The 19,088-nt window shown below is 39.3% G+C and overlaps 4 protein-coding genes across 4 annotated transcripts; 2 read left to right on the forward strand and 2 right to left on the reverse strand.

The window, feature by feature from the left end:
• Nucleotides 1-13: 13 nt before the first annotated feature.
• Nucleotides 14-946, forward strand: C9374_014361 (uncharacterized protein; the record flags this gene model as incomplete). The annotated part of the gene is made up of 1 exon (XM_044690340.1): nucleotides 14-946. One exon carries the CDS (start codon nucleotides 14-16, stop codon nucleotides 944-946), a length of 933 nt encoding a protein of 310 aa, XP_044552953.1.
• An 820-nt stretch (nucleotides 947-1,766) lies between these two features.
• C9374_014362 (uncharacterized protein) lies at nucleotides 1,767-5,815 on the reverse strand (the record flags this gene model as incomplete). Its single annotated transcript, XM_044690341.1, has 5 exons — nucleotides 1,767-2,019; nucleotides 2,088-2,433; nucleotides 2,612-3,285; nucleotides 3,791-4,828; nucleotides 5,268-5,815. The coding sequence occupies 5 exons, from the start codon at nucleotides 5,813-5,815 to the stop codon at nucleotides 1,767-1,769; spliced, it is 2,859 nt and encodes a 952-aa protein (XP_044552954.1).
• A 660-nt stretch (nucleotides 5,816-6,475) lies between these two features.
• Nucleotides 6,476-10,830, reverse strand: C9374_014363 (uncharacterized protein; the record flags this gene model as incomplete). The annotated part of the gene is made up of 2 exons (XM_044690342.1): nucleotides 6,476-9,802; nucleotides 9,961-10,830. 2 exons carry the CDS (start codon nucleotides 10,828-10,830, stop codon nucleotides 6,476-6,478), a joined length of 4,197 nt encoding a protein of 1,398 aa, XP_044552955.1.
• Nucleotides 10,831-11,724: 894 nt separating this feature from the next.
• Nucleotides 11,725-18,957, forward strand: C9374_014364 (uncharacterized protein; the record flags this gene model as incomplete). The annotated part of the gene is made up of 1 exon (XM_044690343.1): nucleotides 11,725-18,957. One exon carries the CDS (start codon nucleotides 11,725-11,727, stop codon nucleotides 18,955-18,957), a length of 7,233 nt encoding a protein of 2,410 aa, XP_044552956.1.
• Nucleotides 18,958-19,088: the final 131 nt, after the last annotated feature.

The following is a 19,088-nucleotide window of genomic DNA, read 5'->3' on the forward strand; positions in this document are numbered from 1 at the left end:
TAAATCAAAATTGATGAAACAGATTATTCAAGAAAGGATCAAATTGCTCTTGCAATCTTCAGACCACAACATCGATTTGGAATCCATTGTTATGCTTAGACTTGCAGAGTTAGATGGTACACGGTTGTCAAAAATTGGTTGTTTCAAACCACTAATCACCAACAATCCAATTTTAAAAGACCACATATTCAAGTGTAAACATTGTTTGGATGCAAATGGATATGTAGAGTACTGTATTTCCAAACAAGTTATAGCACCAGAGAATAAGAAGGATATAAATGGAGAAGAATTGTTCTGGACACACTTTTCCAAGAAGAAGTGGGATTTATTAGATGGAGTTTTTATAACTCCATCTAATGAACACCATAACGATTTGTTTGGTATTAACAGAGTTAACGATTCTACAGACATGATTATTCCAATAGGTTTCCAGTGTAAAGTTCAATCTGGAGCTAAATTTGACCCACATTCATATTTTAGCTCCACTATTCCTGAACTATTTTATCTCGATAATTATGGAAAATTGAAATCTGACACCCTCTACAATTTAAATTGTAATCATGTTGAAGAAACCAAGATTAAGGATAAAAAACAATATCGTTTCGTTGTGATGGATAAATCAAAAAAGATAATAGATGATGCGAATGGTAAAGGCATGAAAGTTAGTTCAAGTGCAAAATGGTACAGTGGCAAAAGAAATGATATTTTACAAGTATTTAAATCATCAAAAATGATGCAAGTGTGTATTGGATTTCATACAACTGAAACATTCTCAAACAAGATTGTAAAGAAATACCAGCAAAACTATTTGTGCTCCTTTATTGACATGAGCAATTATGACTTACTCTTCGATAAAGAATGGGAGACATATTTAAGGAGCTTTTTAACCACAGTGGCCGAACGAGTGAACAGCAATAATAAGAAGAATAATTTGGAAAAGAAATAATAAGGAGAAACAACAGTTTGCCATTACCTGAGGGACTGAACAAATCTACAGGCAGAGCCCACGTAGTGGCACCAAATCCAACCTCTCTCATTTTTCAATTGGCTCCTGATCGCGGCGATCTGATTCAACCCAAAACAAGGAATACATTAAACAGCGTGTGTACCAATCCAACGGCCTTGATAGTTTGGGCGCTGGGAACATTGCAATCATTTCCTTCACAGCATTAAAAATATTTGAGTTTGGGACATTCAAAGCCTGGTAACTTCTTCTTGCATTTGAAATCTTGCACGCATTAGTTAGTTGAAAAAACTCATCTCTAATTGGACAGTAATACTTCTTTGCGAAATTAAGAGTGACCCATAGCGCGTTTAACAACATGTTGATTTAATCCAACAAGTAAAATTCTTCAAGCTATCACAATTAGCTACTAGTTCGATTGATGTAGAAACTCGTTTGAAGTGATTTGATTGGAATGATAATGAGAGAGGAAATGATACTTGGTCCTTCGGTTTCCTACCTCCAGAGAATGATGCGAAAAGGAAACGTCCCAACTATTGAAAGGAATTGGCCTGAAATCCAAGTACCGTTAGCCCTCTTCGTTGTCAGACTCCTCAAAAACTACTTACAAGATTGAAGACTAAGACCTTGTGTCCTTAGTTAGCATTCCTGAAAACCTTGATTCGTCATCGAACAGGATTCTGTGTACATTTTATACAATTTGTTACGTGATTTAATTGCTTACAAAGAGACACATCAATCTTCATGATGACCATTCGAGAATTATTATTATTATTTCCATCTCCAGAACAAGTAGGTCGAGTTAGTTTGAGAAGGGATGATGTTGCATCAGTTTAGATATCACTAGTTTTGGTCGAATTCTTTCCAGTGGATTCAAATTCAACATGTTTGCAACGAGTTCAACAAATTCTGAAGAGTATGGATTGGTTTGAGGAATTTTCATCAAAATAAATTTTTCAATGTCATTTCCTCCCATTTCATAATATTGAGATAAAACACTGGTCGTGTTCATGGACATTAATTGAAATAAAGTCACTCCCAATGCAAACATATCACTAATCACGGTTCGAAAAACAAATATTAGGAGACCCATAAGGTCTTTAAATCCATCCAAAACACTTACCGATGCAAAACTCCGTGTTGGGTAAACATCCAATCCAACGCTTCACATACTTGTTGTGTTAATTGTCTCAACATGGTCTCTGATAACCTAATTTTCTTATCAATGAAAAGTGACCTTAAACTTCCTTGCATCAATTCCATTTCAATGCACACACGTGAAGTAATATTGGGAATAAATGCATCATAAATTTGAACAATATTTGGATGTGACATTTTTGCCATGGTCAACGCTTCCTTAAATGCGTCGTTTAGATTCGAAGGGTTGTCAACTTGGAGTTGTTTCAATGCTTTGGATTTTTTTGTTTTCATATCAACCACTTGATACACATTTCCAAATCCGCCTTGGTCTATAAACACAATTTTTTCATATTTGGTTTTAAAAAAACTTCTCCACGATCGAAAGCTCTCCAAAAATTGGAGAAGAATTTAGAGATTCTGAACTCGCAATACTCGTTGAAATATTTCCATCTTTGGATTCAAAATTTCCTCCAAAACTCCAAATTGGTGTTCGCGAATTCAACTCACTCCTTGATGAAGAAGATGGTTGAGCTTTGTCGTTCTTTTCAGAGTAAAGTCCAAAGCTTGAACTTGGTAATGCTGAACTCGAGCTTTGTGATGAAAAAGAGTTGTCAATATCTGATCCTTTCATTTCATGGTTCTGGAACGATTCACTGCTTTCAGGGTAGTTACTCGAGTTGTTGGAAGAACTTGTTGAATGATAGGACAATTGCTGAGATTGATTGGCCACTGAAAGTTTGATACATTTGTTCTTGGTTTCAAAGGATGAATCTTGGAAGAGTTCGAGACAATCTTTCACATCATGATCATTCTTGATATCCATGTCCCCAAAACTAGGATCAAAATAAGTCATGGTTATTTTTTGGTCTAGCAATTCTATAAATGAATTCTTCACTTGTTCCATCAGAGACATGAATAAATTATTGCTATCAATGGTCACTCTGTTCGATCTTGCCTGATCTTCGAGTTTAATCACAACTCGTAGGGGAACAGTGGATGCAGCAGTGGTGGATGTTGAATAAGGTTGACAAGACTGTTCATTTAGATCCAAAGTTGTTGCGTTACAAGCATCTTCCACCACTACTACAGGACGTTGAAATGGTTCCGTAGTAACAGAATTCTCCTCAGTGGATTGATGGCTTTCTTGAGATTTCTCTGTTGGAACTGGAGGACTTGTAACTCTTTCGATGATATTGTTGGAGTATTAAATACAAAAGGTTCATTCAAATTTGGAGGTTGCCAACCAAGTTGTGCATCTAGAACAAAATCTTGTCCCACAACTGTCATGTTAATATGATCAACATGGTCATTAGTTGTATTAAAAGGACACAAGCAACACCGCATGTCATCAGTAGTTTTCATTAAGGGCTCACAACTGGCCAATTTTTCATCATCTTTTTCGTTCTTCTCCTGTTTCATTGTGACACTGCGATATTTCAACCAAAAAGCTTGATCAAATCCTTTTAACAAATTGTAATCTGGAGATTCTGTGAATTGTGGATACACTGTCATTGCAAATGTCACAAATTCATCCAATTCTTTGTGTGTCTTAAATTCCAATTTGGAGTTTTTTTCAATTTTCATTCTCATGTTTTGGATTAATTCACGAGTTTCATCATGAAATTACATTTAGTGTCAAACTCTTTGTGCTTTATTCAAAATTGATACAAAATCCTTCTAATTTACTTCTTGTAGGTTGGCATGACAGTACCGAATGACATTCCTGATTCATCTTCACGCCAGTTGGACATGATAGTCTTTGTTTGAGTGTAGAATTGAACAGCAGCCTTACCATAAAAGTTCAAGTCTCCTCTGATGGAAGCACGTGAACCAGTGAATGAGAAGAATGGAGGTGGAACAGGAATTGGCAAATTGATACCAACTTGACCAGCATCAACCTCATATTGGAATTTACGAGCAGCTGGACCAGATCTAGTAAAGATGGCAGTTCCGTTTCCGTATGGGTTGGTGTTAATAATCTTGATGGCTTCATCCAAATCCTTAGCGAACATGATGAGCATGACAGGACCAAAGATTTCCTCAGTATAGCACTTCATGTTTGCCTTAACATCAGTCACAATGGTTGGGCCAACAAAGTTTCCACGTTCATAACCCTTCACAACAATTCCACGTCCATCCAAAACAACCTTGGCACCTTCTTGTTCAGCAGAGGCAATCAAACTTTCTACACGAGTCTTGGATTGAGGTGAAATCAATGGACCAAGATCAGCAGCTGGATCAGTACCAACATTGACCTTGTAGCCTTTAGCCTTGGCAACAATTTCTGGAACCCAATCCTTGGCGTCACCAACCAAAATGGCAGTGGTCAAAGCCATACATCGTTGGCCAGCAGCACCAAAGGCAGCACCGCACAAAGCATTGATGGTATCTTCCTTTCTAGCATCTGGTAACACAACAGCATGATTCTTGGCACCCAAGTTTGCTTGAACACGCTTTCCGTGCTTGGTACCTTCAGCAAAGATGTATTCACCAGCAGTGTTACCACCGACAAATGAGATGGCCTTGATATCTGGATTTCTGCAAATAAAGTCCACAGTTGGCTTCTTGCCGTGAATAACGTTGACGACACCCTTTGGCAAACCAGCTTCGAGGGCCATTTCGACAATTCTGACACCGGCACTTGGATCACGTTCGGATGGCTTCAAAACCATGGTGTTACCAGTTGCAACAGCCATTGGGAACATCCACAATGGAATCATAGCTCTGTTGGAAGTGCACACAACAACATGAGGTGTTTGTTCATTCATTTGAATGCATTAAAGATGACAACAAGTGAAATGCATTTTCGAAAACAGAGTATGATGCACATAAAATAGTACAAGGGAATCAGAACCGAAATATCATCATCAGCAAATAATGCAGGGTGAGAGGGGTCATCAAAAATGTCAATTTCAAATCGATCATCATTTAATGACGAATTATTTGGAAAGTAGCAATTTACGAATTGTTGGTGTTGATGATGTTGTTAGGAGAGATCGATACATGATCGAATCATCATGATGAGAAAATTCCACAATCATCAAAAATTATTTGACCGTTACGATCATCACAGTGTGTCAACCAATCATTAAAAATTTCATCATGTCAATGATTATTATTGCGTTAGAAACAACACTTCAATGTTGTAAATAATAAAACTTACGGAAAGTTGAATGGACAAATACCAGCAGTAACGCCCAATGGTTGTTTGTAGCTGTAAATATCAATATGTTTTGCAATATTCTCAGTGGTATCACCCATTTGGAGAACAGCCATATTGCAAGCATGCTCAACGACTTCAATACCACGGAAAACATCTCCTTCGGCATCTTTGAGTGTTTTACCTTGTTCTTGGGTAACCAACTTGGCAAGTTCTGGAGTTTGATCTTCTAACATTTGTCTGAGTTTATACAAGACACGGACACGTCTAGAAACGCTCCATTCTCTCCATTCCTTGAAAGCATCCTTTGAGTTTTGAACAGCCTCAGCCATCTCAGCATCAGTGGATTGCGGAACCATTGCGATCACTTCGTTGGTAGCAGGGTTATGAATTTCAATCCATTCATTGCTCTTGGAGATACGGCGTTCACCATTGATGATCATTGGAACCTTTTGGACAGATTGTGTGCTCAACTTGGTGGAGAAGGCTCTCTTTTGAGAGACGGAAGCGACCTTCTGGATGAGGAGCGGAGTATTGATCTTCTTGTACATGGTGTGAGACAACTCAGTTTGAAATTTTTTTTTGCGATTTTTTTTAAAAAAAATTGAACTGGACGTTACAATATTGTGCTTCTTTTGGAGCTGAGATGGCAGAGGATAAAGAAAGAAGTGGCGAAATCTAGAGAATTCCCTCCTGTCCCTTTACTATTAATACAATCACTCATTCACACGTTCATGAATTTCATTTTTCACAATCACGTTTTTTCTTTCTAAATTTTCACGTTTTCCGTTCGTTGAAATTGATCAAGATTTTCTTAGGGCAGTAAAAAGCACTTTAACAAAAATTGTCAACACCAAGTTTATATAAATAATTAAAACACCACGCTCACTCAAAATGCCATCCAATTTTTCAGAAAAACTTGAACGAACCATTGAACATTCTCATGAATTGGCCATGCATATTGAAGATATGCAAAATTCAGGTCAGTTCGATCCCGTTCAACTCACAGTTGACATTGGAACACTTGTAATTGATGTCGGTAAATTAAGTATTGGTGTGGTCAAAGGCTCTGCCAAACGCGTGAAAAAGTTAGGAAATAAATTGCGAAGGAAATAATGAATACACACTGTTACCGTGAAGCCTATTTAGATAATCTATTAAGAAAAATTACGTAATATTACAAAACGATCATGTATTTTTTGGAGCCTCAACTACATAATCAAACATGGACATCCAGTTTTCACATCTCTCTGTTGAATCAAGGTTCTCAGGTTCGACAAATTTTCCTTCGCAGTAATGGTCTTGTCATGATGTTCACCAAAGAATTCAGCAAAGATTTTTTCACAGGCAGCAAAGTTCAAAATGGCATCCTCATATTTCTGTAATTGAATTCTACAAGCTCCCAAATCATTCAAAATTTCTCCATACTCAATATTATTGTCATTTCCAGTCTTTTTAAGAATTAATTGTTCTACTTGAGCAAAATATTTCTCAGCACTACCAAAATCTTTTGGTTCTGTCTTGGTGTAGGCACTTGCAATGGCACGTGTCACTGTAATTTGCTTATCGATATCATCCTTGAAACTTTCTTGAAGAATTCCAAGAACTTTTTGATATTGCTCAATGGCTTCGGTATATTTTCCTTGACGATCCAAACAAACAGCCAATGATTGGTATGTGGTCATCACTCCAGAAGGTGGTTGCTTTTGTTTCAATTTCAACTCCACAACTTTTCTGTAGCATTCTTCAGCTCCAGAATAATTCTTCTTGTTCAACTTGGCATTTGCTGCCAAACTCAAAAAGTTTGGATACAGTGGATGATTTTCACCTCCCAAGTTTCTAGAAATGATTTCAATACCCTTGTCGAGTAATTCTTCAGATTCTTTGTACTCTTGCTTGTCGTAATGGAGATTGGCCATACTCAACAGAATTTTCACACTCTCAGAAGTAATTTCAGAATATTCAGTGCTTTCGGAATTGGCCTTCTTTTTCACTTCTTCCAAGACAGCCATGGCTTGTTGATAGTATTCGAGAGCTTTTGTGAAATCTTGTTTGTGTCGCGAGGCATCTCCCAAACTTGTCAATGTGCTTGCCATTTGTCGTCCCTTTTCATTAATATTTTCGTCTTTGAGAGTTTCGAGTGCTTCCTGGAATGTTTTCTCAGCGTCTTCATACGACTCTGAAAATTCCAATTTCAATTTGGCAATATTGGTCTTGATAGTGGCCACACGAGAATCGTTTTGTCCAAAGAGACCAATCAAAATGTTCAGTGCAGCTTCATAGTGAATCTTGGCTTCGTCAGGTCTTCTCAAATGTTTCAAACAAACGGCCAAATTGTTATGAGTCGAACTCACAGTAATGTCATTCTCTCCAAAGAACCGTTTACGAAGTGTGAGTGTTCTCTTGAAAATAGGCTCTGCTGCCTCATAGTTATTTTGCAACGTGAGTGCTACAGCGTAACCATCAAGCTTTTCACTCACTGAGAAGGATTCCTCTCCGAAAATTTTGGCATCAATTTCAATGGCATCCTTGTAATATTTGCAAACATCTTCATAGAATTGACTTGATTTGAAGTCACGTAACAATTGTGCATAGGAAGCGAAGGCGTCGCTAATGAATGGATGGTATCTGTGATAGATTCGTTGCATGATGGTGAGTCCTCTCTCGAAATATTTCTTGCCATTCTTAATGTCACCTCGTTGCATGTAAATTTTAGCTTGAGCAATGTAAGACTTTCCAATGAAAATATCCTTCACAATATATTCTTCGTCTTCAAATCCAGAAACAATTGCGAAAGGATCTGAAGAGGTCTTGTCGACCTTAATTTTCTGCCAGTCATGAGCATGTCTAGTTGCAATAGTGACCATCTTTTCAAAGTATTTCAATGCAATGTCATGTTGATTTTGTCTGAAAGCAATGTCACCTGTCAACAGAAGGATAGGCAATTGTTTCAATTCATCACTAGGAACATCACTCAAAATGCATGCATTTTCCAACAACTCGAGAGATTTCTTGGCTTTCAAGAAGGCATTCTTGTGATCCATCAAATCATAATAAATCAATGCAAAACCTTCATAAAAGTATGCCTTTCCAAATTCATCTTGTAATTTATCTACGGCAGCACTACTTTCCAAGAAGGTGTACAATCTTCCTCGATCAATGGCGAAAATAACATTTCTGAAAATGTAACGACCTGTGTTGAGAGCGTCCACATAATCACTATTTCCCAAACCTTTCAAAAATTCAACTACATATTTCATATTTTCAATGTCCATGTCGTAACGCTCTGGGCCAGGCATGTAGATAATTCCTGAGTATTCGTGTTGCATATTGTACAATCTCAACAAGTTAAAATAGTGTTGAACGTAACGCTCCTCAGATTCAGACATGGCCACTTTCACTTCATCTGAGTCTTTCAATTCCTCATCTTTGTAAATTTGGAACGTGTCTCTCACCAAGTCATGCATACTGAAACGACCAGTTTCATTTTGACAGACCATACCAACGAAAATTAGAAATTGCAAATATTTGAGTGTGTCGTGGAGTGGAACTTCCAAAACCAAACTTGCACTCACAGCATCAAAAGAAAAGGGGAAAATGGAGAGCTTGATAGCAAAATCTCGCAATGGCTTCTCCCACTTCTTCCAGATACCAATGAAAAATCCTTGACACAATTTTCGAAGTTGTGGGAAATTGGTTTTTGCATAACGATCCATGAAAGAACCCACTGCAATTGAATAATCAGCTAAATCTCCTCCGTACAACATTTGTGAACGAATAACAACCTTCATGAAAATTGGCAAGTTCTCAGCGAGAGCAGAGATGGATCTGGTCTGCTCATTCGCAAGTTTTGGATTCAAGTTTTGCATCATTTCGGCACCAAAGTCAAAACTCAAAGGTTCCAAATTACAGTAAATAACATCGAATTGACGTTGGAACATGGGAATTTTTTCATCGTCGTTTTTGATACCCATGTGAATGGCAAAGGTTTTCTTTTTGGAGCTACCGAAAATTTGAATCAATTCTTTTTCCATCTTTTTCTGTTGGGGAGTTTTTCTGAGGTGATACTTTTCAGAGTCGGTTTCTTCGTCCTTGTTTTTCTTCTTGTTGTCTTCGTCATCACTGCCATCGTCGTCATCATCAGTTTCAAAATCAGATTCGTGGTCTGAGAATTCGTCTAAATCGTGTTGATCTGCAGCAATGTATCCTTCCAACGATGTGTTAGTTTCAGGAATACGATCTCTGATTTGTTTCACACCACCATCAGTCACAAGGTCAATATAACCTTTGGAAAATCTGTCCAATTCTAATTTGAGCTGAGATCTGGAGCTAATGACAACAAAGGCACGACTCGATGGTGAATATTTGATGTTAGGAAGGAGAGCTAGAACTTGATGGATGTTGCTAGGATCTTCCAGATATAACACAGTGGTCACACCAATGAAAGATTGTTGATAGAGATCACGAAGTTGTTTTTCGTGAATTGGTAAAGGACCTACGTGCCAGGTTTGAATCACTTGTTGCATGGCCTCAGTGGTCTGTTCATATTATATAAGAATGGTGTCCATATAGTTCATGTTGCAATTTGATTTCATTCAAGAAAATAATCGAACATAATAAAAAATAAATTACATTATTGACAACATGTTCAGAGCAGAGGGTCAATAATATGTTAAAACCTCTTAAAAACACTTACAGTAAGAGAAAATTTGGTGTTGGCTCTCAATCTCACATGGAATTTTCTCTGAATGTTATCAGGAAATTCCTTACACAATTCTCTACAAATTTGAACACAGAAATTTGACTTTCCGACACCTGTCACACCCTGTACTAGAATGACCTTCAATCGTTGAGCAGCATTTCTTGCCAAACTATCTGCTGGATTCAAAGGAACCTTTCCCTTCTCTGTTTGTTGAGTTTGAACTTCTTTTTGTTGAGCAATTTGAGTGTGCAACACGTGAAAGAGTTTTTTCATGAGTTGAACTCTTCCTCCACTGTTTTCATTACCAATCAAGTGAAAAGTTCTTGGATCATTGGTGAGCTCGTCTGGATGAACGACACCATTCTTGGATTGATACATTCTCGAGTGAAGATCAAATTGGAAGACTTGATCCAAAGTAAGATTCTTCTTTTTCGAAACTTCAGTTTGTGCATTGGCATTGGCTGTATTCACAGCACGTTGAATGTTTAAAATTCTAATTTTCATAATTCCAACTTGTTCACGATCCTCTCTTTCAAACATGTAATCATTTTGAGCGTCTTCTTTTCTAGAAAATTGAGGATCCTTTTCTAAAACTTCGATTAAATATTCGGCAGCTTCCGAGACGGTTTTCACAACTTCTTTCACATCGGCATAGGACATGGTTGAAATGTATGGATTTTCACTGTCCGTTTTCAGCAAGTGTTCATAGAGAGAAACTTGTTGGTAGGCGCTCTGAATATACTCACACAAAGCAGTGGCATAGATTTTGTTTTGAGGAATATCAAGTGAGAATTGTGACAATTTATCAACAAGAGGAATCATTCCAGAGGAAAGCTCGAGGTGTTGTGATGAATCGTCGATCATGGTTGATGATGGATGAGGGAATGAAGTAAATTCTGGGGTGACGACTAGAACAAAGAGAGGAGATCCGAAAAATTTTGTTATTTGGGTGATGTATATTGCACACGGTGAGATTTAGAATTCAATCCTATCGGGTTGTTGTGAGGTCAAGAGGAATCGATCCACTTGGTTGTTGATGGGATGATAACTCTTGCTGTGAGAGTGCAAAGTGGGTGTTAATTTTTTTTTCTGTTGTTGTTGACATTTGATTTCTCATCATCAGGAAACAGCATGTACTCTTTACACGACTGATGAATTGAACCAATATTGATATCAAATAAATAATGCATCTTGAGGTTTTGCCTGTAATAATCATTACGAAAAATCATTTTCGAACAATTACAAATCATTGAAACAAGTTGTTCACTTCTCAGATTAATACCTCTGAAAAGACCTCTCTACTCGTGGAATGCCCGCTCCAAAATTCCTCAATCTCATGAAACATGACACTATGATTCCTTTTGATACATCCAAGAGATATCTGAAGCAATAACTCTTTAAAATGATTGGAGAAATATTCTTTCAGAATGGTGATGATGATGAATGACAAAATACTAGAGATGGCGCCATTGTTGTACAATTTTTTTTAAGTTCATCTTTGGGTGAGCATCAAGCGAACTCGATAGCACACACAAGAAAAAACAATTCACCTCCCTCTCGCCTTGTTTTGTCCTAAAGAATAATACAAGAGGAAGAAAAACTCGACTTCGTACAACAACCAACAACCACAACATTTTCGAGGTTTTATTGAGATTTTAGAGTTGAAATTTTCTTCTAAATTATTAATCATCAGCTATTGTATAATCATCAAGCCCTTATATAAGGATATAACCCAACGTATTAGTCTTTAGATTCAACATGAGCCAAGAATCATCAAGTGAGAATCATCAACACACCACAGCCACAATTGCTAGCTCTTCTTCCTCGGAACACCCAACAACCGATGCTACTCAACATCATAACGAGAATTCTTCAACAGGACAAAACCTGGCTCAACTAGACACCAATCCTTCAACAGTCGTTGAACAGGAATATTATGAGGAAGAGGAGAGTAATGAACCGGTTCTTGAGAGTTTACCAAACACCTTGGAGCTAACACCAGTCTTGATAGATAATGCTTCTTTCCGAGATACCATGAAACATACAGTGAAAGATACTGTTGAAACGCATCAACAGCCTTCAACCGTTGCAGATTTTTCTCAAAACCATGAAGTTCTGGCCGTGGCATCGACTGAAGAAAAAAATCATAAAGAAGAAGACCATGACTCTCATGCTTCTCATCATCAACACGATGAAGTACAACACCACTCAAACAAATCGTTTGAAGAGCAAGGAGATGAAGAAATTATGGAATCTAAGACCGAAGAGGAAAAGAAAATAATTGACATTTCCCTCCACAACAACGATAATTTAAATCTTCATGATGAAGGCATGACATTGCCTAAAGACACTGATGAGTTCTCACACAATCATTCCGAGAAGGAATGCGTCACTGCAAATCATGAAACAAATAACGATTCAATCCATCACCCTTCGACAGAAAATAATTCTTCCCACCACCCTGAGAGTGACATGGAGCATCATCAGAAAACACACGTTGTTGATTCTGTTCATCATGAACACAATCTTGACAGCCCACCTGCTCCTGAGAACGAGATCCGAAACGAGGAACATGTTCATGAAAATAAGGCAGTTCATGTTGAGGAAGGTCACATTGTTTCACAAGAAGACAATCATAACATAGTAAATCAAGATGCATGCCTTCACGAGGACAAATCCCCAAGAGATCACAATCACGATAGCAACCAAAAACACTCTGACGTGACACTTGAGGAAAATTCGCGTCATTTTGAACATTCTACACCAAGAGAAGAGGTACCTCATTCAGTTTCAGTTGAAGAACGTGAAAATTCCACCACTAGTCTTCATCACCCTCATCAGGAAACACCTAGAGATGACGGGCAACAACATCAAAACGCCAGCTCAGAAATCGAAGCACCTGTTGCTGAATCTAATCATACTTATGTGCAGGAACAAGAGACCTCTCCCTTAGAACCACAAGTAGAACAAGTTGAGCATGTGTCCGCTGATGTTCCTGAAACATCTCACCAAGAAGCATCAAGCACTGAGCAATCTGAAGCAAGCCATAACGATGTGAATGACACAATTCACGACCACGACATGCATCAAAGTGCTGCAGAAGTTCAGGAACATGCCTCGCCCGAGACAGCTGATTTGATTGAGCAAGTACCATTAGAGCAAAGTACTGAAAACAAAGCCAATGTTGAGTTAATCAGCGAAGCAAGCATCATTGAAAGCTCTCAGGAAGAAATGGTAGGCAAGGAGGAGAAATTGGGTGAGGAAGAGACCTCCATTCAAGTATCTCAAGTACTACCAGAACAAGAAGAAACTAAACATAAGGAAGATACGACAGCTGTCATAGAGGAGAATCATGCTGCTGAGTCACACATAGCTGAGCAGGAAATCAATGTTGCTAAACATGAGACAGCTTATACTGCAGATACTGAGGTTTCTGAGCATGTTCAAGAACATCATGCAGAAACTTCAGTAGAGAATGAACACGATCGTGAACATCAAGAAACAACCAATGAAAACCATACTGCAAGCTATGACGATGAACCTCGAGCTGTTGAAACGACTTGTACCATAGAAACACAGCAAGAAAATGTGCATCATGACCATGACAGTACACATCAACAACACAGCCATGTGGAATCTGAACAACATCATCATTCTCCTCGTAATGCGGGTGAGGAAGGCACAGCAACTAAGGGTGAAGACTCTCTCATGCAAGAACCTCACATAGCAACAATTGAGCACGTTGAACACCATGAAACAACGATTGAGCATGTTGAGCAACCTCACAAGCATGAACATCATCACCACGAAGATGATGTCATTATGCCTTCCCAAGACCTTGCTGTGGAGGAGCCTCAGACAGAGACAGTTCATCATCATGATGTGGCTTCTCAAGAGCTCACCATGGAAGAGCAACCACTCATGCATGAGACCTCACCAGTTACTCAGGAAGAAGTTTCACAGCCTGTTCATTCGTCATCAGAAGAAGTTGAGGAAATGGAACAGAAATCAGAATCAGTGACGGATCATCACCACCATCATGGCACTCATCTTGATGAAACAGTGATCAGTGCTGAAACTTCAGAACCTCATACCGAATTACTCCAACAAGATCACCACGAAAAGACTCAAGCTTTAGAAACTCAAGATATGGAGAATCACAAAGAACAAGCCATGGGGGCCCATGAAGAATCCCAAAGCAACATGACCAGCGAGTTGGAGGAGCAACACGCCTTAGAAGAAAAAATGCCAAGTTCTGAACATGTGGTGGAGCACGACGATCATCACACGGCAGCCTCACATTCGAATAGTAGCACAAGCCATGAGGAACAACAAGCTCCTCATGATACGAAACATCATCACGAGGATCACCTCAAACATGAGGTTATGCATGGGGAACATCATCATGATGATACTACGAAACATCATGAGGAGTCAGCTGCGGTCGCTCAATCCCATGAGAAGCCTAGCGAGAATATAGATGTACAACCACATACAACGGAAGTTGAATCCTCAACGCACCAAGGTAGTGAGGCTCACGATCATCATATTAAGGAGGAGAGCAATGAGCAGACTGTGCACCATCAAGAACAACATGACCACTCAAATAAGCACCATCACGAGGAAGAGCACTCTTCTGTACCTCATTCTCATCATGGACATCACATTGTAGAGAATATTGACCACATTGAATCAGATCACTCACATCAACACCACGAATCACAGCATGAAGAAAGCGGTATTGCTACGACCGCTGTTCATTCTGCGAGTGTTGAACATCATCATGTCGATACTGCACACAATCCAGAGCATCACACCGAGCAAGTTACCTCAACCACTTTGGAGCTTGACCACATTGAATCGCATCACGAGTCTCATCATGACAATCATCAACAAACTCAAAACGAGCAACCCCATAAGGATGCTCATTGTCATGAAGAACATCTCGAGCAAGAGCCTCAACAACATGAGCCACATGAAGACAGTACTTTATGTAAACTCTCCAGCGACATAGAGGGTCACGAGCATTCTCATGAGTCACATCATGCTCATTTACACCCAACTCACGAGAATGATCATCACCATGAGCATCATGAAAAGGAGCATTCTTCTAAGATCGTTCATGATCATGAAACCGCCTCAGAGGCTCAATCGTTACAATCCCATGAGCACCACCCTCAAGAAGAACATCAAGAGCATTCTGTGCCTTCTGGCCATCACATCGAGCATACTCATACTGACGAACATACAGATCACCATCACGAACATGCAACCATTGCTCATCACACTTCTGAGGTTAGTAACAATGAACATCACCATCATCATGAAGAAAGAAACAATATTTCTGAGGTAACTTCAAGCGTAAACCATCACGATGATAAAACCCATGAACAAGGTGAGACAACAACAGTCGACACCTCAACAGAAGAGACAATTTCTCACACTGCAATCTCTGAAACGGTAGTGGAAAAATCTTTAAATTCACACAATCATCACCATGAACACTCTCACCATGATCATGAAGAGACAGTGGAGACAAGTGAAGAATTAACAACTCCTCTCCATTCAAACGTTGAGCCACAACAAACAGAAGCATCTCCAGCAACCACTGAGGAAATAACTAATGCTGAGGTTGTTGTTGTTCATTCTCAATCAGAAGAGACTACCCCTGCGCAGCCAGTTGATACTAACGAGAAAGCAACCCATCATCAAGAGACGATTGATGTCAGCAATGAACCAGAGAAGAGCCATTCGGCTGGCCATGACGAACATTGCCACGTTGACCCCTCACAGCATGTGGTTGAAGAGAACAAGGATCACACAGAGGAAACTGCCGTCAAAATAGAGTCAACAGATAATCAAACTTTAGTTTCTGAAGAAGCGAGTACAGGTCATAAAAATGACGTAGAGAAACACGACCACAGCGAACCTGTAGTTGAAGAAAATGTCGAAAGCAAGGAACACCCTTCGAATTCTGAACATGAAGACCATCACCACGAAGTTCACCACCACTCAGAAGAACAGCAACATGCTACTCCCCAGGTTGAAGCTCATCATCATTATGACCATGAAGAGACTTCTCTGCATGCTCATCATGAATCCCATCTTGACGTCTCATCTGGTAGCCAAGATCGGGTAGAGCTGTCTGACCAGAAGCCACATGACACTGAAGAGGTATTGAATACTAGTAAGGAAATAGAACACAGTCACCATGAGAAGCTTCAAGAAACAGAAACCTCACACGACACAGAACAAATTCAAAACATTCAAGAAAAAGTTCATGAAGATCTCGTAACAAAAGAAGGGGGTAATGAAACTGGGGAAGTTATGAAAGATCTTGTTGACTCTGGCGATCACCACACTCACACGGATGCAAGCGAGAGTGTCTCTCACAGCGTCGAAGAATCAACATCACATAAGATTGAGCAAGAAAAAGTAGAACCTATAGATCCTGAAATTGTAAATGATGAGATCCAAGAATCACATGAACATCCGAACCATGAAGAACACACTCTCGAAGAGCCTTATGAATCGAAAATTGTTACTGAACAAGCTCCCGTTGAAGAAGAAGCTGCCTCGTTACCAACTGACGGTCAGTCCCAACAATATACGGCAGAAGAAAACACGCAACAATTCGAGGATGCATCTGCAGTACCTCTTCTAGACGAAGAGGAGCCCAAGCATGAAGTATTAGTTGAGAAACACAAAGACACGCTCGAGCTCAGTAATGAACAGCCAAGCGAAGACTTGTCCACTCATGATGCTGAACAAACTGAGGAAGAACGAGAGCCGGCCCAGAACGATAACATCCTAGACGGATTGGAAACTGAAGAAGCCATCCAGCATGTGGAAGCTGAAACATCTCAAGAGGAGAGTAAGGAAGAGTCCAATGACCAATTGTATTCAAGTGACCAAGACACGTTGGAATACAAGCAAGAAGAGGATGCAACATTTGACAGCAACAACGTCAATCAAGAAGAAACCAACGAAATGGAAAACTATCAATTAGAAAATGAATTTGAAAATCCATTGACAGAAGAAGATCAAACAGAAGCTCATACTAGTGCGATGGAATTGCAAGAGGACGAAACAGACGTTCTACCTTCAGATGACAATGTGGAAGTAGCAAATGACAGCCGTCTTGATGCAGAAGAAAATGTACCTGAGCATCACATTGAGCACGATTTGGTAGAAGAGCATAAACCAAATATCGAACATCATGAATCTCACCTTGTACATCATGAGCACGGCCATCATCATGAAAACCACTCCGAAGAGGAACAAGTTGAAACGAAAGACGAATTTGCTGACCTTAACGAAGAGTCGTTTGATGACAATGATTTCACTATTCAACCACATGAGACTTCGTTTACTTCAACAGATGGGTTTGAGACCAATAACGTTTCTTCTGAAGCTGTTCCTACTCTTGAGGAGAATGAGGCAGCCCCTCTTCAGGACTCAACCTTAGAGAGAGATGATCATACTCAAGAACATGAACCACACGTTGAGCACGAGCTGACTCAGCAGGGTCACTTTGAAACCAATAACATATCTTATGAAGCTGCTCCAGTTCAGGAGGAGAATGAGGTGCCTGCCTTCGAGGATCAAATTCGTGAACAAGAATTCACTACAGATGCCACCCAAGAGTTCGAAGAAGAATTTACTTCAGAAAAACAAGTATCAATAGATGAAGATGGAGTTGCTACGCAACCTGGAGAATCGGTCGCAACTACCAATGAAGCATCAATGGACGATCATGTACATAATTCTGAGACCACACATGAAAGCATTCCAATAGCTCATACGGAAAGTGAGCACGTGACTTCAACCCATCACGACAACACCGAGCATTTGACTCTGGACTCTGAGGTCACCAAACACCACGAAGAAGCTCTTCATCAAACCTCAGACTCACAGGCCAAAGAGGACGACTATTCTGAAGAGTTTGGTGAATTTGAGGAATCATCCAAAGAAGAGATTGTTGAAACAACTCACCATGAGCACGATGTGAACTGTATCGAAGAAAAACATGTTCGATTTGAAGAAAATCATGGAGTTGCCACTTCCACAATGCACGATTCTCAAGACAAAGAAGAAGTTAAACATGAGGAGCATGACCACACAATCTATCATCCTTATGAGGAACTTTCTCATGATCACAACAAGAGTATTTCTGAGCCTTTAACAGAAGAGTCACTGCCATTCACACCTTTTGAAGAAAACAATCATGCACACGAAACTTCCCAACACAAGGAAGAAAAAGAAGACACTACGGCAATTGAGGAAACATTCGATGAAGAGTTTGAAGACTTTGAGAGCCACTCTTCAAAGCCTGTTGTTGTGAATGATGCAGTCGTTGTGGATAGTCACAATGCGTCTCATCATGATAGTCACGCTTCCAACCAGACACACACATCATCCGAAGTTTCTAGTAATCACTCACAATCCCATACTACAAACATACAAGAGGAAAAACCAAGCACCTCTCATAGTGCTGTCGCTGACACTTCAGCAACGACTAAAGAGCAACCAGAGCCCATCAAAGAAAAAACACTTGAAGATGTATATATTGAGAATTGTAAGAAGAGAGATTTAAGACCAAATACAAGGCTTAGAAAACAGTTCGCAGATGGATCTATTGTGGTTGATGGAGAAGTTAATTTATTCAACAATTATCTTGGAGACAAAGGTTTAGAACCATTCTTAGAGACTCTGTTGCAATTGTCCTTCACAAAATTGAGCCTTCCAAAGCAAGGTCTAAGAAATGCAGGTGTGCAAAGCATGGTAGAAATTCTCAAGAAACATCCAACAATTGTTGAGGTAGATTTGAGTAGCAACCTGATTTCCATTGCTGGTGCTCTTGCCCTCATTGACTTTGCAAAAACAAACTCTTCCATACAGAAAATTAATGTTGAAGGAACCTACATTGATGACATGTTCAAGGAAAAGATGGAGAAATGTCTCTCTAAAAACAGGCCAATTGTAAATTGAATCCAATGTAAAGTATAATTTAATTCATACCAAAACTAGCTTGGATTTCGAGGAAAAGCGAATGTGAGAATTTTCTTATGTTTTCCTTTTTCTTAAACACATCACTGCAGTGAGTACGCTTGTTTTTCGCA

This window comes from Naegleria lovaniensis, assembly GCF_003324165.1.
Source record: "Naegleria lovaniensis strain ATCC 30569 chromosome Unknown tig008, whole genome shotgun sequence".
Taxonomy (NCBI): domain Eukaryota; phylum Heterolobosea; class Eutetramitea; order Acrasida; family Naegleriidae; genus Naegleria; species Naegleria lovaniensis.